General features: G+C 42.1%; 1 protein-coding gene and 1 long non-coding RNA gene across 2 annotated transcripts in view; one reads left to right on the forward strand and one right to left on the reverse strand.

The window, feature by feature from the left end:
- LOC117360970 (heat shock factor protein 3-like) overlaps window positions 1-9,799 on the forward strand; it is a 64,030-nt gene extending 54,231 nt beyond the window's left edge. The window contains exons 11-13 of the mRNA XM_033945684.1: window positions 969-1,034; window positions 2,766-2,826; window positions 4,657-9,799. Of these exons, the coding sequence (XP_033801575.1) occupies window positions 969-1,034; window positions 2,766-2,826; window positions 4,657-4,955 (426 nt within the window). The 3' untranslated portion in view covers window positions 4,956-9,799. The remainder of the gene's footprint in view (window positions 1-968; window positions 1,035-2,765; window positions 2,827-4,656) is intronic.
- On the reverse strand, window positions 1-23,440 carry LOC117360971. The gene is made up of 3 exons (XR_004539563.1): window positions 23,342-23,440; window positions 404-554; window positions 1-324 (listed from the first exon to the last, which is right to left on the reverse strand). It is a non-coding gene; the product is annotated as an uncharacterized LOC117360971 (long non-coding RNA).
- Window positions 23,441-24,140: the final 700 nt, after the last annotated feature.

The raw sequence follows: 24,140 nt of genomic DNA on the forward strand, positions 1-24,140 counted from the left end.
AACAAGGGGAACCATGGCCTCTATCTGTAGCTAGATGGGTTACGGAGATAGTTGTCCATACTTCCTTAAGGAGCAATTGCATTCGCTCTCAAAGCTCACTTCCTGAGAAGGATTACAGCCTCATGGGTAAATAACAGTTTGATTCTGCACAGGATATTTGTAGGGCGACTGTGTGGTCTTGCTTGCATTCTTTTATGAGGCATTATAGAATTGATATACAGGTGAAACAGGATGCGGTCTTTGGGGCTTCTGGTCTTCAGAGGTTCCACCTTAAGGTATACAGCTTTAGTAATTCCCAAGTGTCTTGATCAGTCTGGATGGCTGCTAAAAAAAAAAAGGAGAAGTTAGACCTTACCTACTAATTTTCTTTCCTTTAGGCCTTCCAGACCAATCATTAACCCACCTTTGTTGTGGAATGACGGGAGACAGGGAAGTGCGAATGATGTGTTCGGGATGGTTGCAGAAGCCTCTTTGGTACAGCACTTTTGGAAAATGTACAAATATTTATAGATATGTTTTGATTCATTTAGATTTTTGTTTCTTCCTCTTTGTTGCTATGGTGGTTCAAAACAAACACAAAAGGAAAAAAAGGCATGAGACAAGGGAATAGACAAGGTTCATCTGCTTTGTTGATATACTGGATAGCTGGGAACTGCTATCCAGTTCTTATGCAATTCTCAGTCAAGTGTTCTCAGTATAACTCAAGCATCTTTACCAGTCTGGAGGGCCTAAAGGAAAGAGAATTAGCAGGTAAGATCTAATTTCTCCTTCTGTTTTTTCATCACATAGTGTTTTATCTTTGTTGTACCCATCATGCTCCCCTTTACCTGTCAACAAATTAACCATAATTTATATAAAAGAACACGTCTATTATCTTTCAGGAACAAAAATCAAGGCATACAAAATTAGGCTAATTTTACATATTAACTATGCAGCTCTTAGTCTAGTTTTTAAATTTTGTTTTACAGATATTAAATTCTGACCTTCCTTCTTCAGACCTAAATATAACAGGATCATCATCCAGTATACCAACTGTAAGTATCATACCATTATGCTGGAATAATGCGACTGTATTTTAGCTTGCTGTGGTTTATTTATATTCCACCCTTATATCAAGGTAAATTACAAGAATAACAACATATAAAGCACAAAACCACACACATTCTGATGCCTTCCACACCCACACTCCCATAGGCGCTTTGTACGGTATATCTAGTTTTGTCTGTAACCCTGCCTATCAGTTCTGAGCTTTTCAGTGCGTCAAGACGTTATTTCTCAGTGGTATTTATTTACCATGTCTATCGGTGATTTGGTTTGTCAATGCAAAGAACATTCGCCCAGCTCAAATTTGACAGCTAGATCTAAAGGCGAAAAAACAGTGTGACAAGGCAGTGGCTGCTGCCAGAAGGATGATGGGCTGTATAAAGAGAGGCGTAGCCAGTAGAAGGAAGAAGGTGTTGATGTCCTTGTACAGGTCATTGGTAAGGCCCCACTTGGAGTATTGTGTTCAGTTTTGGAGACCGTATCTGACAAAGGACATAAGACTTGAAGCGGTCCAGAGGAGGGCGACGAAAATGCTAGGAGGCTTGCGCCAGAAGACGTATGAGGAGAGACTGGAAGCCCTGAATATGTATACCCTAGCGGAAAGGAGGGACAGGGGAGATATGATTCAGACGTTCAAATACTTGAAGGGTATTAACGTAGAACAAAATCTTTTCCAGAGAAAGGAAAATGGTAAAACCAGAGGACATAATTTGAGGTTGAAGGTTGGTAGATTCAAAGGCAATGTATTTATGCTCTAATCCAGTGGTTCCCAACCCTGTCCTGGAGGGACCACCAGGTCAATCGGGTTTTCAAGCTAGCCCTAATAAATATGCATGAGAGAAATTTGCATATAATGGAAGTGACAGGCATGCAAATCTGCTTCCTGCATATTCATTAGGGCTATCCTGAAAACCCAGTTGGCCTGGTGGTCCACCAGGAAAGGGGTTGGGAACCACTGCTCTAATCTCTGCAAGTTGTTCTATGTTGGTGCTATCTGGTAGCATCACCCTGGATTGATTTTGTCTATGAATAAAGTGCTGCAAGTAAGACTTTGGAAGCCAGTGGCAGCCCTCATTAAACCTATATGGGACTTGCTGCCAGCACTACCTCTAGAACAGGGATGTCAAAGTCCCTCCTCGAGGGCCACAATCCAGTCAGGTTTTCAGTATTTCCCCAATGAATATGCATTCTTTCATTGTATGCTAATAGACTCATGCATATTCATTGGGGAAATCTTGAAAACCCGACTGGATTGCGGCCCTCGAGGAGGGACTTTGACACCCCTGCTCTAGAACATCTAGAATGTTTTTCTAGTACTGCATGGCTTCTGGTGAGATTGTGGTGTGCTAGTTTTACAAGACCAAGAGCAGTGAAAGAGTTTGGGGACCATACAGCTCGAATTAACTGAGAGCTGCACACTGCCAGAAAGGAAATAGCGCAGCTGTTCTGAAGATGATACTGGCAGCTGCTCTCCAAGAAAAGTATGGAAAGATTAAGACTGATGTAGAGCGCCAGCTTGACAAGATGAAGATAAAGGCTAATATAGTAAAAAGGTGGATAGGGGCAGAAGGACAACATTCTTCATTTAATTTCATGAGCTGGCCTGAGTATACCTTGAGCAGCTGGACCCTAACTGCATCAGTAATTTTCTCATTAATGTGTTAAACCAGTTTTAGAAACTAGTTCATTGGGTTACCAGGTCATTTGTCTTCTACTTGCAGGTATTGACAGAATGCAGTAAGAAACTACAGCCAAGTGAATCTGAAGGGGCTCAAAACAAAGGTGTGTATGTTTGGACATCCTTTTTTCTTTGTATGTTACATGTGTAGATAGGAAGTGAGAAAGGAATATATCGGCCAAAACGTACTTTGAGATCAGAATAACAGATGTTGTTAGATGAGGGAATACGGGTTGGGGGTTCATTATGTTGAGACAGTAAAATCTACCTTTTCAGTGGCAGGGCCAGTGTTGTGGAATGCCCTGCCAGGTAATATAAGATTTTGGATTGCCGTTTTGAGGTTTAGAAAATTGCTAAAAACAGGCGTCTGATACTGTGAATTTTTTTTTGTTTTTTAAATTCTTTATTCATTTTTGCATATTACATCAAGTGTATTAGATAAAATCATACGAACTTATAAATACACTCTTGATTAACTTTCATGTAACACGTTAAATACAACATTTAATTACATATTTATATTTATACTGTGAATGTGATAGAGTAAAGGGGAGGCTTGTTTTAAATGTTATTTCATAATACATGATTATTTGAATAGTTTCATAGGAATGATACTTCTATGTATTATTGAGTAGGGAGGGAGGGGAGGTTATTCTATTCAATAAGAATAATTTATATATTAGATTTCTTATATAATATTTAAAATATTACAGAATATTAATTTGTAATGAAATGTTATACTTAGTTCATATGAGTTTAACTGCTACACTTGTTGTAACATGCAAAAATGAATAAAGAATTTAAAAAAAAAAATAAATGTTTGTTTATTGTTTTAATTGATTATGTATGTATTTATGTAAACCACCTAGGTCAGGGGTAGGCAATTCCAGTCCTCGAGAGCCGGAGCCAGGTCAGGTTTTCAGGATATTCACCATGAATATGTATGAGATGAATTTGCATGCACTGCCTCCTTGAGATGCAAATCTATCTCAGGCATATTTATTGTGGATATCCTGAAAACCTGACCTGGCTCCGGCTCTCGAGGACCAGAATTGCCTGCCCCTGACCTAGGTCTTAGGCAGTTAACAAATATTTTAAATAAATAAATACACTTAGAGGACAATTTTTGTAACGGGTTGCCTAGGTAGGAAGTCCAAGTAAGTGCCTGTTTTGGAGCTATATTAAAAGATAATGCCTTCAGATTTTAAAATGCAATTTAATGCACCTAGGACCAGCCTGTGGCTGAGTTGCACCCTTCTTGTTCAAATCTCATTACTATGAAAGGTTCTCTCTGATCCCTATTTAATGATTCTTTGAGCAAACGTTGAACCCAGTGTGGAGAAGTATTTTACTTGTAGGAGAATTCTGTGCAATGGCACAATGTAGAACTTGTACAAAATTCCAGACGAAAAAACTATACGACAACCTCCTAGCCACTCGAGCTGCAACACTTGACATCCAACTCTACAATCTATTGACCTCAACCACAGACTACAAAACCTTCAAAAAAGAAATAAAAACCCTTCTATTCAAAAAACACATAAAACCGAACTAACATAGTCAGAACTAACCCTAGCGTCACCTGCAACTACTCCTTATGTACTTCTAACATGACAACTCAGATATAATCCTTAGCAACTTAAATAAATGTACTAACTACTTCCAACACACTTCTAATGTCCTGACAATTCATTTGTAATCCGCCTTGAACCGCAAGGTAATGGCGGAATAGAAATCACTAATGTAATGTAATTATACCAAACACTGAAGAGTTAAATTGTATCTTGTGAAATGTGGGATTCCTCAATTCTACCCTCTTAGGTGAGAATTTATTCAGTTGCATTAGATTTGCACTTCAGAAAACTGCTCGTGACATTTTCCTTTGCCTCCCTTTGATATGTCGTATAAACATAGACTTGTAATTGTGTTCACAGATAAACAGTTGATGCAATACAGAAGTCACTCCCTGCTTTCACACTTTGAAGAACTCCCTGTGAATGAGGATGGTAGAGAGAGTGAAGAGACAGAAGACCTTCTGGCAGCATTGGAGGGAAAAGCTACTCTGGCCAACATTGAACCATCGCCACTCTTAACGCAGACTAATGCGAGTGAGCCTTGTGAGCTGCCTTTGCTGACGGAAGACTTGACTGGAGAATATAAGCTGCTTCCACTCTTTGTTCTCAGTCCTGTAAATAACTTGATTGAAGAGGCCACAGGAGTAGAAAACATGTGAAATGTTATGGAACTCTCTAGAGCTTCTGGCCTTCTTGTGACATAGTGGCATTTGCATCCACGGCACCCCCTTCATACAGTTATTGCATTTGGATATGAACCGCCCTGTCTAACTTCAGCTGAGATGAGAAGAAAGTAGAAAATGTTTCATTTGACATTATAGTTGCTTATTTTAAATAGTAAATCTATTTTTGTTTGAATTCTTGAGATTGTAATCATGATATGCCTTGACTGCAAGTTGAGTTATGAGTCAGTCTTGTGCTTTCATGGCAGTGCCATGCAGAAAGACCTGGTTTGATTCTTATGACAGTTCTTCCATGTGGGAAGGAGTCAAAGCCTAGCTAGTGGCTCAGATTAAGGCCCAGAGATTGCTGTAGTGTGGAGCCCTTGCTTTTGAGGGCTTTCTCGGTAATAGACCTAAAATAAATGGGGGGGAGGGGAAAAAATCTTCAGGTAATAGTGAGTAAAGGCTTATGGTGCCAGATCTTAACCCTGGTTTCAACTTGTGCTAGAAGTACAAAGGTGCAGGAAGAAACTGTCAGGTAAAAAATACATGTGATTTCATTAATAGAGAAAAGGTAGCTTTGTTAATTTCAGCAGAAAAAACCACAAGGAAATAGTTCTTTCTCTGCAGTTTTTGATTGATGGAGCCTGCTGTAGACTTCTTAAAGCTAGCCTGACTTTTATAGAGGACGGGATTTGTTAGAAAACTTCACTTTCCTTTCTGCAGTCATGCTGTTTTGGTCTTCTTTTTGACAGAAGTTTGTAGTATCCTAAAGCACTGGGTGGGAGGTGAATAGTGGCTGAAGGCTGTGGAATCAAATTCCAGAGCTTGCTCCTTGTGGCCCTGGGCAAATCTGTTAATCCTCCACTGCCCAGGTGCAAAATAAGTATCTGTATATATGTAAACTGCTTTGAGTGTGGTTGTATAAATACAAAAAGTTGGTATGCAAGTTCCAATCCCTTTCCCTAAAGAAGTCTCCATTTTGGTTCTAATTATCAGTTTTCTCAGACACAATGGGAGAAAACCCGTAGTAAAACAGTCCCTTTATTTTTAACTTTATGGAACATAAATAAGCAGTTAGGGAGAGGACATGTGTACTTCTTAGACTATTAAACTGAGTCAGGAAAGGTGATATTGTCATTATAACTGTAAATAAGATACCTTAAGGGTTTTAACAACTTTCCCTGACAATGACCTGTAGCATTGGAATTCAGTTCAAGTTTGAGACTCTGCCAAGTACTTGTGACTTGGATTAGCTATTGTGGATGCAGGATACTGGGCTAGATGAACCATCATGGGTCATTGGTATGGGCAGACTCGATAGCCCTTTTCTGCTGTCAGTTTCTATGTTTCTATCAGTCTGACCCAGTAAGCCTAAGGCAGCAGGGGGGTAAAGCAGGGCTCCTTGATTCCAGCCTTTGAGGTCCACAGACAAGCCAGCCTTTCAGGATTTCGACAGTGAATATGTTTGAGAGATTTGCATGCACTTCCTCCTTGGTATTCAGATCGCTCTCATGCATATTTATTGTGGATATTCTGAAACGCTGGCTTGCCTTTAAACCTTGAGGACTGGAATTGAGTAGCCCTGAGGTAAAGTGATTCACTGGCCCAGAATCGTAAGGATGTCGGCAGGGGAATGAGGATTTCATCTTTTGCGTCCCTTGTTCTCAGCCCATTACTCTAATCCCAAAATTCTTAACCCAATCCTTGGGATATTCCCAACAAGCTTGGGTTTCAGAATATCCACAATAAGTATATGCGTGCATAAGATTTGCATGCATTGACTCTGTTATGTGCAGATCTGTTTTATATGAATTCTGGGGAATTCTATAAATAGTGCCTAAAGTTACACATGAATTAGGTGCCGAACCAGGGCTAAAACGACAGATCAGTGCAAAATGATGCTTACATATCCAGTTATAAAAGTGCTACCTGCAAACCGGGGCATGGTCAGGGGCATTCAGGAAATTACACACAGTTTTATAGAATACCATAGATGTGTGCCCAACTCGCTCACCAGGATATACACCAGGCTTTAACTAATATAAGTGCTCACACCATAGCTGAGGGCAGAGTTCAGTATCCAGCCCTGGAGTGCTCATCCTAGAGCACCCTTTATAGAATAGCAATGAGGGCAAATTGTTTTTTCTGGCATCCAAATCTGTGTTCTGTTTACTGAATTGTGCATATCCTGAAAATGGGACACGGGGGGGGGGGGGGAGGAGGGGGTATCCAGAGAACTGAGTTGAGAATGTCTACTGTTCATTAGTAAACCACTCTTTTTTTTTTTTTTTTTTTAAGCAGGGTCAAATTATTTTTGTTGCACATGTATTTGTCTATTAGCTTCTCATTCAATATGTGTAGGAAGCTGACGTAGCGAAGCTGTTTTTTTACTGTTTAATTTTGGGCCAAGTTTCCATTTGTAGCAAAGTGTAGGATTGGGAATTACAACCTTAAGTATCTGACATAAAACTTGTTCACTGAGCAGTTCTGCAAATTTGAAACTTATCTTTTCACTGTCTTTCTGAAGCCTAATTCTGACAAATGGGGTTGGTGCTTTCCCTTGTGCTTTTTTTCTGCATTCAGTTCCATATTTATTGTTAGTTTTTTTTTTATCTTGCTTGCAAGAAGCAATTTGTTGGCCTCATGAAAATACGCTTTGTATGTTTGAAATGGCAGATCTGAGGAATACTCATTTGCTTGCGTTGCGCTTGGTACTACTCGTACATCCAACATTTTAGGCAATTGGGAAGCTGGATGTCCTAATAAAGATTAATTATTTTTTTAAATATAATTTTTTACACTGCTTGTCGAAAGGAAAAAGTATTACCACATAATATTGATATTCCTTGCCATTAGTTTTCTTTAACATTTGTTCATCGGTGAGGATGTGCTAAGTAGGTATTTTTTCTGGAGAATTTGAAAATGTTTGTTTAGCATTTTTATTAACTAAAACCAAAATGTAAGTGGTATTTTTAAAGAAATGGCTTTTGATTAGAAATGTTAGGGCTCATTTCTTTAAAATGCATGGAAATTGGTATGTCGCTGTTCAAAGGAACAGGCTTCCTTTAATGTGTGCATCCCTTGCCTAAAAATAAATAAATGAGAACATTAAACACCACCAGATGTTGAAGCCACTTCCCAAATATTGGTAGAGAAGGTAGCAGAAGAGGAGTCTAGCATCCATGAGAAAGGCAAAGAAAAACGGTTCTTATCACTTTTCTCTTTTTATGTCATGTCCCAGAATAAGTACCAAAACAGTTAATTAAGTCTGATGGATCCTTTATTGAACTGTGTAACTGCTTTATTGCTTTGCTAGGCTTTGTTCTACCACTGTGAAATGGATGATGAAAACCACCTAGTCTGTGTCATTTCTTTTCCTATCAGCTGGAATGTTTATTGCCCAGTTTGATTTGTTAAATTTCTCTTACAAATGACTTGCCAATCTTAGCTCTTTGCATATGAGATGAAACCATGCAGCAAGGTATGTAGTCCATTCTCAAGGATGGGTTTTGAATGTTCTGGGCCTAAATCTTCATTATTCTGAAATGGCTAATTCTTGTTGGGTGACAGAATCTGGAGTGAGTCCTGTAAAGTTCACCCCCACGTCTTCAGAGCTCCCTTTTAATAATAATAATTTTTATTTTGTATACCGCCATACCCAAGGAGTTCTAGATGGTTCACAGCAGATAGATTCAGTACAAACAGTACAGTTGACAACAAAACGAGCAAAGCAGTTATAAACAGTAGTAACATGCTGGTTATACATCTACAATTTAAGTAAAGGGAGCAAAAAAAAATACATGCAACATGTACAAGAGAATAAAGTACAATATGTACAAGGAATGAGGACATGCATAAGTGCATGCCGTAGTACATGCAGCAGTAAGTACATGCAGCAAAATGCATGTAATAGATACAATGAGTACGTGCAATTTGCCATTTGTTGGGCACCGAGGTTCACATGTCAGCTGGAAAAAAGTTTGAGTCTGCTGAATAGCTGTTGACTTGGGACCTCGACTCAAGTACTTTCATCACTCCTGCCCATCTCTCAGTGGGTTTGGTAGCTTTGTGCATTCGGCACTGATTGGGGGGGGGATAGTTCTTTGAAGTGAGTTTTAACTTTATGTGCCAATTTATGTATGTAAATGTGTGCATATTCTAAACATAAAAATTCCTATGTGTTCTTTATACATAGCACATATTATACAGGTAGGCATACACGTAAGTTGAGTCTGGGCACAGTATGGGTAGGATTTCCATTTATATGCATAACTTATAGAATGCTATAAGTTAGGTGTATATTTCTGTCATTTAGGTATACCAGTTCTATGGCTGGCAGAAGTGCTTAAAGTATACACGTGTACGTACCCAATCACCATTACAGAATTAGCCCCCTTAATGCAATGCTTCCCAGACCAATCCTGAGGAACCCCAGCCAGGTTTTCTGTATATCCATCCACACTGAATATTCATAAGCTAGAAGTGTGCATGCAAATCAATCTCATAAATATTCAGTGTGGATAGCCAGGAAATTGGACTGGCTGGGGTCCTTTCAAGACAGGTTTGGGAAAAACTGCCTTAGTGGAACAGCTTCATGTGCTTTGTTCAGCAATTTATTCTCTACATGAATAGGAATAGAAATCTTGACTTGACCTGTTCAGAAATTACAGCTTATTGTAAAAGTTTTCTGAGTTTTATTCCCAAATTGTGGTTTTTAATGTATAAGGAAAGTGTTTTTAATATGTTTGAGATCATTTGGTTGCTTGTATGAGCTGGAGACTCTTCTATTGTTCTGTATTGCAATCTATTCTATTTAATAAAGAGACGCTTTCATTATATGCCATTGCTTCATGGTGATAAGGCCTCACAAATCAGAAAATGATGAGAATACAGCAAAGCGAAATGGGGGAACTTTCCGGTGTTACTTATTGAAGACAGCAAAGAGAACATAGTGAAAATGTACTATATACAGTTTGAGCTCACAATCGCAATGTGATTTGACATTGTGAGACCAGTAATCTGATTGATGACTTGTACCCAAAAGAGAGTATCCCAGACTCCGTATCCCATTTTAATTATTTTGATAAGCGTATGAAGACAAATTAATGGGAGCCTACCTATACACCAAGTTCATCTGAACTACACATCAAAGCAGGGTACCAATGGTGCCTTGTACAGTTTTCACATTCTGCTGTGCTGTTGCACTTTGGCTTTCATTCTAGTGCAATAGACACATCATTCTTGAACATATGGATAGTCAATTCCTGGTCACATCATGAGATCCTGTGTAGAGAGCCTCATTTATATATTTCTGCTTTGCCTCCCTTCACTCTTGGCTCTTGCAAGGATTCAGTTTCCCTTTCTACACGCCAGATGGTAGGAGCCTGTCTCTTCTTCTCGTGTTTATTTTTCTTTAATTTTGGATTTTATTATCCAATTGTGAAGCTTTTTAGTTCTACAGAGGCTCCCGGTTTTGGGGCAGCCTGCCTTGCAGGGCATCTGCTTGGCCACACTGCAGGCTGAATAGCTCTGTGAAGGTTTTAGCTGGGATCGAGGCTGACTGCATTTCCTCCACCCATTTTGCTTACACCGGTTCCAGTAGGGGTTGAGGTCCCAGTCCAGTCAGGGGACTGTAAGGAGCAGTCCGAAGAAACAAACTCAATTTTCTAGGCTTGTCTGAGGCCGAACTCCTTCCTTTCGCTCTGGCTGCAGTTCCAGCCTAAGCAGCTCCCAGCATAGCATGGCACAGTGAGTACAAGCGGAAGAGCCTATGAGACAAAATTGGAAGGGGGTCTCTAAAGTTGAATTTTTGTGTGTGTGGTTTCTGTGGATAGGGACAGAGTTTCCCACCCCTAAAATCCTAATTTCAGAATTTTTTGAGTCCCCATTTAGCTCCTACGGGCTGTTTTTTTAGTACCAAAATCACTGTTGTGATGGCCATCTTGGATTTTCCTATTTTGAAGCTTCTATCTGCCTCAAATCAACTTAAATTGGCACAAAATTGTACTAGATGGACTCAGGCCAGGATGCCTTGGATTTATGCCAGATTTGCGCTAGGTGGAGTGGAAAAATATAAATCAGGCTCTCTACACAGGATTTTGTGACCAGGGATTGACTACCCATGTGTTCAAGAATGATGTGCCTATTTACTAGAAAGAAGATTATCAAGGTAAGAACCTAATCTTCCATTGATCTATGTAACTTAGGGCTAGATTCACTAACCTCACGAATGCAATCCAATCCATGGCTGGGCACCTGATTCACAATACACCCACATGCAAATTATGCCGATCGGAAGCACGCCCCCAAACTGACCACACGGATTGCTGATGAGCAATCCTGACGCATGCGCAGACCATCTTTCCCTGTAGATGGTCTGCGCATGTGCTTGCCCTCCGTAGGACTTCTCGTTGGCTGATCTCCCCACACTTCCTGAAGCGGAAAAAAGATAGGATCAGAGCCGGCAAAGCCAAGGTTGAATTTTCCCTCCTGCACTTTCCAGAGCTGGAAACTTTTGTGAACCCTGCTTTAAACCCGCGGGTTAAAACCACGGGCTTGCACTGCAGGGAAGGGTGATAGAGCAGGAGAAGTATCAAAGAAATGGCAGAGAAACAGGTCCCAGAGAAGCTTAGCTATCAAGAAAAAGACTCCCGATGGCTTTAACTGATGGGTGCAGTGTGCGGAGCTAGCACAGGGATGAACAGCGGTATTAGAATGATAGGAGGAATATAGGATTCCCTGGTTCTGCGGAAGCTGCAGTGCAGAGACATCCTCGGGGCAGCTGGTAAAAAGGCTTTTTATTGTGCACCGAGATGTGCTTTGAAAGCTCAGAGGCTTTGGTCTGTGGGAACTGCTGAAACTGCTTACAGGAGAGTCGGCAGGGACGTGAGCGACTGGTTCTCAGCTGTCTCTTCTTTTTGGATCGGCCAGCCAAGTCGGTGTTCCTGAAAATGTTTAGTGAATCACTGCCTTCCTACATTTGCATGCGCAGATCGGGATTGACTGGTCAAAGGGAAGGATTTAAACAAAGTGGAACCAATTTTCAGAAGCAAGAGGCAGCCCAGCTATCTCGATGGTCGGTGTTAAAACCCAGAAATTCAATGCCAGGGCTGTATCTGGCAACCGGCATTGAATTTCTGGTCTATTTTTAGCTGTGATTGACATAGCTAGCCAAGGTGATATTAATCGACTGATCAGATAAATAATAGTGGCCAAAGGTAGACCACCGAACTTAGCTGGTTGCTCAATGAAAATTCATGCGACATAGCCAATGACCAAGCTAGCTGCTGACCGGGATATTCAGTGGGAGAATGCTGGCTATCTTCTGCTGAATAGTAACAGCCAGCTTAGCACTATTTAGCCAGCAATTGTTCTTGGTCAGCAAATAGCGAGGAACATCAGAAGTGAGAGAGTGGCCTAGTGGTTCAGGCTGCAGCCTCAGCACTATGAAGTTGCAGGTTCAAACCCAGAGCTGCTCCTTGTGAGCCTGGGCAAGTCACTTAACACAGAAGCAAAGGGTTTGACCCTAGTTACTCCACAGAAGAAAACCAAACAAAAAGCACTGTGGAGAGTAGATGTTCAAGAGGTAGGCGTTATTAAAACTTCAGTTTGATAATCCACATGAAAAAGTCGGACTAAATACACTTTTTAACCCGCCACGGTCCATGTTTCGACACCACTGTCTTCCTCAGAAGTCCATATGGGTCCTAAAATAGAACCTCGTGAATTAAGATGTCCTAGTTAATGGGATCAAATATACCATAAGAACATAAAAATTGCCACTGCTGGGTCAGACCAGTGGTCCATTGTGCCCAGCAGTCCAGTCACGCGGCAGCCCTCTGGTCAAAGACCAGCGCCCTAACTTAGAGTAGCCTTACCTGCGTACGTTCTGATTCAGCAGGGACTTGTATAACTTTGTCTTGAATCCCTGGAGGGTGTTTTCCCTTGTGACAGACTCCGGAAGAGCGTTCCAGTTCTCTACCACTCTCTGGGTGAAGAAGAACTTCCTTATGTTCGTATGGAATCTATCCCTTTCAATTTTAGAGAGTGCCTTCCCGTTCTCCCTACCTTAGAGAGGGTGAACAACCTGTCCTTATCTATTAAGTCTATTCCCTACAGTACCTTGAATGTTTCGATCTTGTCCCCTCTCAATCTCCTCTCTTAGAGGGAAAAGAGGCCCAGGTTCTCTAATCTTTCGCTGTACGGCAACTCCTCTAGCCCCTTAGCCATCTTAGTCGCTCTTCTCTGGACCCTTTCAAGTAGTACCGTGTCTTTCATGTACGGCGACCACTGCTGGACGCAGTACTCCAGGTGAGGGCGCACCATGGCCTGGTACAGCGGCATGATAACCCTCTCCGATCTTTTCATGATACCCTTTATCATTCCTAGCATTCTTTTCGCCACCGCCGCACATTGCGTGGACGGCTTCATCGACTTGTCAATCAAAACTCCTAAGTCTCTTTCCTGGGAGGTCTCTCCAAGTACCGCCCCGGACATCCTGTATTTGTGTATGAGATTTTTGTTACCTACATGCATCACTTTATACTTATCCGCATTGAACCTCATCTGCCATGTTGATGCCCATTCCTCGAGCTTGATTATGTCACGTTGCAGATCTTCGCAATCCCCCTGCATCTTCACTACTCTGAATAACTTTGTATCTTCCACAAATTTAATCACCTCACTCGTTGTACCAATGTCCAGATTGTTTATAAAGATGTTGAAGAGCACAGGTCCAGGCATCAAGCCCTTCAGCACCCTACTGGTGACACTCTTCCAGTCCAAGTATTGTCCATTTACCCCCACTCTCTGTTTCCTATTCTCCAGCCAGTTTTTAATCCACGTATTTCACCCTCGATTCCATGGCTTGCAATTTTCCGAAGTAGTTCATGCGGAACCTTGTCAAACGCCTTCTGAAAATCCAGATATATAATGTCGATCGGGTCGCCCTTGTCTATCTGTTTACTCCCTCAAAGAAGTGCAGCAAAGTTCATCAAACACGATCTGCCTTTGCTAAAACCGTGCTGACTGGTCCTCAGCAGCCCATGTCCGTCAAGGTGATCAATGATGGTCCTTTATCAGCGACTCTACCATCTTTCCCGGTACCAAGGTCAGACTCACCGGTCTGTAGTTTCTCTGATCTCCCCTCGAACCTTTCTTGAAGATCGGCATAACATTCACCACCTTCCAGTCTTCTGAAATCTTTCCCAATTTGATCAACAGATTGGCTATTAGTTGAAGCAGTTCAGCTGTGGTCCCTTTCATTTCCTTGATGACCCTCGGATGCCATCTGGTCCTGGGGATTTATCGCTCTTAAGCCTATCAATCATAAGCCTATCAATCTTGAAGATAACGGTGCGCTGATGAGAAGTGCTCAGGAGCGGGAGTGAAATGGGTACTTTAGATTGTGAGCCCACGAGGACCGATAGGGAGAAATACTGGAATACCTGAATGTAAACCGCTTAGGCTATAATCAATCTATAAATACTAAAATAAATTGCTGCCATTGCCTGTGACACACTAGGTTTAGGGGGACAGGCATGGGAAGGGAAAGAGAGTCTATTTGTAGGGAGGGAAGAGGGAGAGAAGCCAGACCCATGGGGGGATGCTATACTAAGTGGAGAAGTTTCAGGTAAGGCAGCAATGTGCTTTTCACACAACAGAATTCCTATCTGATTTTAAGAAAAATAGTAGTAAACTGATGTGTCAGTTTGGAGAATTCCTGCAGTGAACATGGAGCTTTACAAAATCACCCAGCTTGCTTAAGCTATTTTTAAGGTTACTGTGGGAGGGGTTGCTGAAAAGTTCTCAGCCCAATCAAGAAAAGAATGATGTGGATATGGTTCAATCAATGATCTGAAACAATGTCGAAACATAGAATTTAATTTCTGCAAATTAAAGTGGCCAAAAAATACTCAGCATTTAGGAAGTTGGTTACTTGGGCTCAGAACTATTCAGCACCTGCTCGTATTTCACCATCGAGCACTCTTGCTCAACTCAGAAGATTCTGAGTTGGCCAACAGTTGTACCAGCCCTGGATCTGATTTCTCAGATATCAAACAGGTGGTCAGTGGCTGGATGGGAGACCCCTATAGAGTACTGGATGTTGGTAGCTGTGTAGGGATCTGCTTCCACTTGGAGTGAACACTATGGCCCTCTTTTACTACGGTGCACTAACAGATTAGCATGCGCTAATTGGTTGACGCACCTTAGTAAAAGGGGGTAAGCCTATCTCTGAGCACATGGTTACTATGTAGACTCAGTCTGAGCAATTGCTGAGCCAATGATATTGCAGTCCACTCCATCCCTATAGCTATCCGTACCTCTTCCTCTCCATTTCCATAAGGGCCAGATTAAGGTTTGGGCAAACTATGTGCATTCCCGTTGCAACCCCTCAATGACTATAGTGGCCCAAATAGCATTAGAGGAGCGGAGAGAGTCGGGGCTGGTGTGGGAAACTTGCCCCTCCCCCCCCCCCCAACTTTGATGTCATGGCGCTTATTCAGACACAATTATAGCTATAGTTATTTGATTTACTGTTGGGAGAGGTGGAGTATGCTTTGGTTCATCTGATACTGATCAGTAGGCAGAGACTTGGTAGGAGATATAAACTCATTTTGGTTAGTTCACTGTAGAAGATAGATTGGGTGAGTGTTGATGTATTTGAGTGAACTCATGTTCAAAGATTAGTACTCTACAGCAGGTAAGTTTGATTAAGTACTGTAGTTGTATCTGGGTTGGTTCCCTATATCTACAGGTTATAGGGAACCAACCATTTACATTAATGAAGTTATACTCACCTCAGTCCATGTGGATATGTTAACGCGACATCAGTGGTCAACAAGATTGAAATGAAAAAAGATCTCAAATTACAACCCAGCTTTCTATTCCCCACATTACAACTACTCTGCTCAATAGATTATAAAATCACCCAGCTATCAAGAACTAGTCGTGTGGGTTCCCTAAATAAATTATTGAAATGAAATGAAGAATTTAATATATGCACATAATAAGAAAATAATAAATTAAGACGAGAGTCAATGTGGAAAGTGTCTACCCTCTAATATCAGAGCTAGGCAGAAAAAGGAGGGAAAGCTTTGGGGGATTGTTCTTTCTTTGCTTTTCTAGGCGGAGGTCTAAGTTAGAAGACAGAGCAGTAGACCACAGTATCGATTAATTTTGTAATTCAAGTTTAGAGACTAGATATCAGGGAGCAAAACCTATAACCAAAGAGTTGAGATATTAAGAACACATCAAAAAGCACTTAGCAGTGTAGTGGATCAGGTCCTTGCAGGAGAGCACATGGATGGAAATACTCATAGGCCAAGTGCCACACGTTCCAAAGCCCACCCAGGTCCATTCTCCCAGTTCTAGCTCATCCCCCGTCTCCTAGTTGCTGCCTTCCCCAATCACCCTATCAATCCATACTTTCCAAACCCCCAAATCCCACTGAGGTGCTGCTCTTCTGCAACCCAGCCTCCCCTCTAATGTCTTAAGTGCTGCATCTTTTCATTACCCCCAGGATCTAAGTGATGTAAGCCCCCTGGTGGTGCAGTTAAGTATTACACTTCATAATAGAGTTGGTGTTAGGCAGTGGCCAATAATACAAATTCCCTGGCAAAACTCAACAGTAACCAGGAGATTTAATACTCAGATTGAATTTATTATACCATTACTAGTTAATTATTTAGATAGTAAGAATCTACATGGGGGGGGGGGGAGTTTCCCATCAAACAAATATTTCAATACTTATACATTTTGTTTCCAGGGCTGTAGATAACTTCAGAGCAGCAGTCTCTGAAAAGTACATTCAGTAGACATTAACATTCCTTTCACTAAATTAGCTCAGTTAATATAGTTTTTGTCAAGAACATGACGCACTGTTACTCCCTTGTGTCCTTCGGATTTAGAAGCATTTTTCTCCCACAGGATTCCAGTCTAATATGGAGGTTCTTTTCTTTTCACCCTTTATCTTTCCTTTCTGTGTTCCTGTACTTCTGTGTATTGTTCAAACTTAAGTGTGAAACACAACTACAAAAAGGAGGGGAAAAGACCTCAGATTCCTCTCAATGGCAGAAAGAACAACACTGCTTCTTGAATGGGGTCACTTCAATCATCGGTCAAAATAATCCTCACAATCTTATTACAAAGTATGCATAAATGTTTTAACAGCACTATATGTACATATACTGTATGTTTGGAGCAGCACAACTTCTCTGAGCATCCTGATCCCATTAGGACTAGAGAGTTGTGCGGGGACAGAAATCCCACCCATCCCCGCCCGTCCGCGCCAGGATCCTCTCCGTCCCCACCCGTCCCCGCCAGGATCCTCTCCGTCCCCACCAGGATCCTCTCCGTCCCCACCCATCCCTGTCAGGATCCTCTCCGTCCCCACCCATCCCCGCAAGGAATTACCTCCATCCCCGCCCGTCCCCATAAAAAGCAGCAATTACTTCTGACAGGATCGTCAATTCCAGTTTCTTTTGCTGTTTTCCTTGTGGAATCTCTTTGGTGGAACCCTTTTTCTGTTTTCTGTTCAGGTAATTAACTTATAAATCCCCTTTTACTAAGGCTGACGTGTCCATTATATTATATGGACGAACCCTGCTTCCAAAGCCTTCCATCCCCATGGGAGTCCCGTTGGCTAGAGGGGGATCCCTGTGGGAGTCCCTTGGGCCAGAGGGGGGTCCCCGTGGGAGTCCTGTGGGTTAGGGGGATTCCCGCGATCCCCTTTCCCGTGCAGACCTCTAATTAGGACCCATTTCACAGTCTGCTTCAGGGGATCAAAGAAAGAATTCTGTTCGCAAAAGCCAATGCACCTTTCTGTCACTTGGTGAACTCATTTTGACATAAATTAGTTTTGCCTTATTCATTCCTCATAATACGAGTTAGCGTCGACTTGCAGCACTAATTTGTGTTAACCATACTCCGACATTGTCCAAATTTCATTGTCACTCCCCCTATTGCACTTCTTCCAAGTTCCCTTCTGTTTAACGAAACTTGAGCCTTGCTCCCATTCTGTCACGTCACCTCTGGTCGTGTAGTCAGGAAAGCAAAGATGCAAATGGAAGAAAAAATAGCTGACACGGTAGAATGGGGAGACAAGACATTTTTTAGATATATCAGTGATAGAAAGAAGTGCAAAAGTGGCATTGTGAGACTCAAAGGTGAAGGGGAGGAATATGTAGAAGCTGATAAACAAAAGGCCGAATTGCTTAGCAAATAGTTCATGGCTGAAGCACCGGAAGCGGGACCGCAGAAGACAAAGGTGAATAGGGATGGAGGAGTAATAGACCCTGATCGATTTTCAGAGGGTTGTGTTCATAGAAGCTAGCTAAAATAAAGGTAGACAAAGCGATGGGGCTGGATGGTGTACTTAGGAAAGTTCTGGTGGCTCCTCTGACTGACCTTTTCAATGCGTCTCTAGAGTCGGGAGTGGTACCGGAGGACTGGAGAAGGGCGAATGTGGTCCCTCTACACAAAAGTGGAAGTAAGGAAGACGTAGGGAATTTCAGGCCGATAAGTCTGACTTATGTGGTATGCAAATTAATGGAAATGCTTTTAAAACAGAGAATGGTCAAGTTTCTAGAATCCTGTGGATTACAGGACCAGAGGCAACATGGATTCACTAGAGGAAGGTCTTGTCAGACAAATCGGATCAATTTCTTTGACTGGGTGACCAGGGAATTAGATAAAGGATTTGCGCTAGATTTTAGATTTTAGCAAAGGCTTTGACAGTGTTCCACACAGACATCTCATAAATAAAACTGAGTGCCCTCTGGATGGGTCCCAAAGTGACGGGCTGCGTCAGGAACTGGTTGTGTGGAAGGCGACAGAGGGTAGTGATCAATGGAGATCGCTCTGAGGAAAGGGATGTTAACAGTGGTGTGCCTTAAGAACATAAGAAGTTGCCTCCGCTGGGGCAGACCAGAGGTCCATCCTGCCCAGCAGTCCGCTCCCGCGGCGGCCCATCAGGCCCACTGCCTGAACAGTGGTCTCTGACTAATTTTGTAATTTACCTCTAATCCTGTCCCTATAACCTTACCTCTACTCCTATCTGTACCCCTCAATCCCTTTGTCCTCCAGGTACCTGTCCAGACCTTCTTTGAAGCCCTGTAGCGTACTTCTGCCTATCACATCCTCCGGCAGCGCGTTCCATGTATCCACCACCCTCTGGGTGAAAAAGAACTTCCTGGCGTTTGTTCTAAACCTTTCCCCTTTCAATTTCTCCGAGTGCCCCCTTGTACCTGTGGTTCCCCTTAGTTTGAAAAATCTGTCCCTATCCACTTCTTTTTAATATTTTTATAAATGATATTGCTGAAGCGATGTCTGGTAAGATTTGCCTCTTTGCGGATGATTCCAAAATTTGCAATAGAACAGACACACTGGATGCTGTGAATAACATGAAGAAAGACCTGGCGAAGCTTGAAGAATGGTCTGAAATTTGGCAGCTAAAATTTAATGCTAAGAAATGCAAGATCATGCATTTGGGCTGCAAAATCCAGAAGGAATGGTATAGTTTAGGGGGTGAAGAAGTTATGTGCATGACAGAAGAGCGGGACTTGGGTGTGATAGTATGTGATGATCTTAAGATGGCCAAACAAGTTGAAAAGGTGACGGTGAAAGCTAGAAGGATGCTAGGTTGCATAGGGAGCGGTATAGCCAGTAGGAAAAAGGAGGTATTGATGCCTCTGTATAAGACTCTAGTGAGACCTCATTTAGATTATTGTCTACAATTCTGTAGGCCGCACCTTCTAAAAGATATAAAAAGGATGGAGTCGGTCCAGAGGAAGCCTATTAAAATGGTGTGTGGTCTTCGTGATAAGGTGTATGGGGACAGACTTAAAGATCTCAATCTGTATACTTTGGAGGAAAGGCAGGAGAGGGGAGATATGATAGAGATGTTTAAATACCTACGTAATGTAAATGCACGTGAGTCGAGTCTCTTTAATTTGAAAGGAAACTGTGCAATGAGAAGGTATAGGATGAAGTTAAGAGGTGATAGTTCTCTGGAGTAATCTAAGGAAATACTTTTTTACGGAAAGAGTGGTAGATGCGTGGAACAGTCTCCCGGAAGAGGTGGTGGAGGCAGAGACTGTGTCTGAATTCAAGAGGGCCTGGGATAAGCACGTGGGATCTCTTGGAGAGAGGAAGAGATAATGGTTACTGTAGATGGGTAGACTAGATGGGCCATTTGGCCTTATCTGCCGTCATGTTTCTATGTTTTCCTCCAGAGGAACACTAATTCACTCTCCCTTCTAGGGCAAGACATGGCACCCTACTCCCAGGTTCCATGCTTCCCTCGGAGACTGTTATGTTACCATCCCCACATCTCTTATATAGAATGAGCTCTCGTTATGCAGCATCAGGGTGCCTAGAAGGAAGCCCCCACTTAAAGAATTGCCCCTTGGGGGGGTCACCTTCTTCTTCTCAGTCTTTCGTCCCAACAGACCTTTCACTCATTCCCTGCAAATGTGACTTGAGATTGCATGCAGCAGCCTGAATACCCAGTAAGGCTATTCTTATGTTCTTATGAGTCCCAACATGCCCCTCACCCTCCCTCCATGTCCCAACGTGCCCCTCTCTCTCCCTCCCCCCCATTCTGTGCTCCAAGTACATGCCTCCCTCTGTTGGGTATATACCGTCTGGCCGTTCCCTCCTCCTTACAGCCACCATTGTTTCTCTGCACAAAGCCATGGGCAGAAGCTCCTATGTGCGTCCTGGCTGAGCCAGAAGCCTTCCCTCTGACGTCAAAGGAAGTTCCTTCCACATGCTCAGCCACATGATGCACGTAGAAGCTTCTGCCCATGGCTGGAAGGAGGAGGGAGCTGGCCAGAAAGTAAACACCCGCTGGAGGGAGAAACGTACAGAATGGAAGGAGGGAGGGAGGGAAGGAGTGGGGCGCATTGGGACACCGAAGGTAGAACAAGACTCCCATTCATATGTACGAGTCCAACGTAAGTCAGATGTTCGTAAAATGGGGACTGCCTGTTCAGAACAATCAAGCCATTGTGACATCACTGATAAGGTTGGCTCTTATTGGTGGAATGAGGCATTATGATGTCACAATACCAGCCCTGGTTATCAGAGGCTGAAACTTTTCACACTATTTATTTATTCAATTTTCTATACTATTCTCCCAGGGGAGCTCAGAGCGGTTTACATGGGTTTATTCAGGTACTCAAGCATTTTTCCCTGTCTGTCCCAGCAGGCTCATAATCTATCTAATGTAGCTCTTGGTGGGTACTTGCAGGATCATTAGGTATTTCCCTGGTGCTGGACAGCTCACAATCTAAGTTTGTATCTACAGTAGGGGTTAAGTGACTTGCCCAAGGTCACAAAGAGCTGCAGAATTTGAACTGGACTTCTCTAGTTGTCAGCCCCATGTTCTAACCACTACACGATCGTCATTAAGCTACAGGTTGCTACTTACTGCCAGCAGAGAACTTGTGAGCAGCAATATAGAGTGCAATAAATCAACATATGCAAATTCCTCTCATGCATATTCATTGTGGATATTCTGAAAACCCAGCTGACTTTAGGCCAGATTTGGAAAACCCCGCCAAGTTTTGATAGAGTTGTTTTGTGAGTGTCCATTGCATAATCTACCACTGTTTTTACGCAGGTCCTCGAGAAGTACCACAGCTTATAAAAAGTCCTCTGATATAACGGACGTGGCCCCACTTTCGGTGCCAAAGGTACAGCCCTTCCAAAACTGTTTATTTCATGAGTTGTCAAAACACAAGTAAAGAGAACCTTCCTATATGTCGAGATGTTCAGGTTTTTGAGGAAGTTCAGCTCTTCTCCTCATTGTGAGCATGTTGTCAACTTTCTGTTCTATATTTTTAGCAGATAGCATGAGCATGTGCCCAGCTGAATAAGGCCCTGTCAGCAAAGTTGCCCAAGACCACAACTGACAACATTGTTGTGTAATTGCATGCAGGAAATCAAGACAAAGATGAGCATGAGCAGAGAGGACTGGTTTGCAGCATGACCTTGCAACATTCTTCATGAAATGTTCCTGTCGCTTTTACATAAGGAAAAGTTCAAGGACACTGAATGCAAGCACGGCACTGCCCTGAGTAGCTAATGGTGGGTTGCAGGGAATAAAGGAGGACAGACTCTCTTAAGGAAAAGAGCAGATATAATAATAATAACTTTATTTTTATATACCAAAATACCACAAACAGTTCAAAGCGGTTTACAGAAACCTTTCGAAATTACATTAGCATGTAGGGGATTACATAGGAATTCCTGTTTGATTCACAGTGCAGCCACCTACCACTGACGCAGACATCACCATTTCCATTGAGCCCATCACAGAGAAATAAAAAACTTGTCTAATATTAGGATTTTTAGGAGAGAGAGGAAAACATGGTTATTTCAGAAATGTTTTTTGATTAAGTAGGCTGGATGTTATGATTATATTGTAAGATGTATTTAACGGTTTGTTAACTTTTTGATTATATTATCTTTGTGGAACTTTGTGGTTAAGCACGATATAAATCTGGAAATTAAATGAAATTAAACAGCAGTCGAGTATCATGAAGTCCATGTACCAAACTGGCACCGGTTTCAATGTTTAAATCGACACCGTGATAAAGTAAGGGTGTTAAGGACTGATTTGTCACCCTGTACAGTGCTGCTCAGTGGTTCCTGAATCTGTCCTGGGAGAACCCCGACCAGTCAGGTTTTGCGGATATCTGCAATGAATATTCAGGATATCAATTTGCATGCACTGTTTCTAAATGCAAATTTCTCTCATGCATATTCAGTGTGGATATCCAGAATGCCTGACTAGCTGGGGTTCCCCCAGGACAGGTTTGGGAGCCATTGGCAGTGTTTCTCAGCCCAGTCGTTGGGGCACATCCAGGTTTTCAGGATATTTACCTTCTATATGCATAAAATAGATTGGCCTACCAAGGAGACAGTGTATGCAAATCAATCTCATGCATATTCATTGTGGCTATCCTGAAAACCGGTCTACAAAATCCTGAGTGGAGTAGAACAGGTACAAGTGGATCAATTTTTCACTCCTTCACACATCTTCTTCAGGGGTCCCTAAGCTTGGATGGTCATGGACAAGCTGCAACAAATAAGCGAAAGTCTGTAGATTAAAGAACCAAGTTCCAAGTTGACTGTCCCCGAAAAATACTGTGTGTCAGGTCCCTTCGTTTGCAAAGAGATGGTTATAATATACACAACAAAAAGACTGTCTAAATAAACCTAGCCTGCATCCTGTACGGTTGTCTGCAGTTTCTCGTTTGTTTGCTGTTGATCTGTTGGATTTTGTTTGACCACGCTTTAAGGAACATCACTGGCTCCCTGTGGCACAACAAATTCAATTGAAAGATCATTACTCTTACTCACCACACGCTTACCTCAGGAACTCCGTCCTGTCTCTCCTCTTGTATCATCCCTTAGTCTCCCTCATGCTCCTTGCGTTCTGTTTATGATCGTCTGCTTCTCCTTCCATCGCCATCCCAGGCAAGACTTGCCTCTACATACTCTTCTGCATTTTTCTACATGGCGCCCTCCCTCTAGAATTCCCTTCCAAAGCACTTGCGTCTTGAACTACCTTATCCCAAATTTAAATCAGCGTTAAAGACCCACCCCTTTGCCAGAACTTTCAACATCTGAATTGTTTCTCCATTAGTCTTACGTTTTTCCATCTTAGATACAGTGTCTGGTTATCGATTATCGACTTAGGACCTCCAACACTAGTTATTGTGGTTTTTATATTGTTTGTTTGCTGTGACTCATATACATACATATATTGTGGTTCCTTTCTAATTTCCTTATTTTTACCTCCCTTTACAAAACTGCACTAGCATTTGCATCGGAGCTGTTATTGCCACAGCCGGTGCTAAAAAAACACACTACAGTTTTGTAAAAGGGGGGGAGGGATGTTTGTAAACTGCTTTGCTTCTGTTTGCAAAAGGCAGTATATAAAGATTAATAAACCATAAGCAGATAAGTCAGGAGTTGCTTCGGTCTTTATGGAAGAAGATGTAAGAGATCTACCAGAACTGGAAATGGTATTCAAGGATGATGATGCGGAAGAACTGAAAGAAATCTCTGTGAATCTGGAAGATGTATTAAGCCAAATCAACAAGTTAAAAAGTGATAAATCACCTGGACCAGATGGTATACATCCCAGGGTATTAAAGGAGCTCAAAC

The sequence above is a fragment of the Geotrypetes seraphini genome, chromosome 5 (genome assembly GCF_902459505.1).
Source record: "Geotrypetes seraphini chromosome 5, aGeoSer1.1, whole genome shotgun sequence".
Taxonomy (NCBI): Eukaryota; Metazoa; Chordata; class Amphibia; order Gymnophiona; family Dermophiidae; genus Geotrypetes; species Geotrypetes seraphini.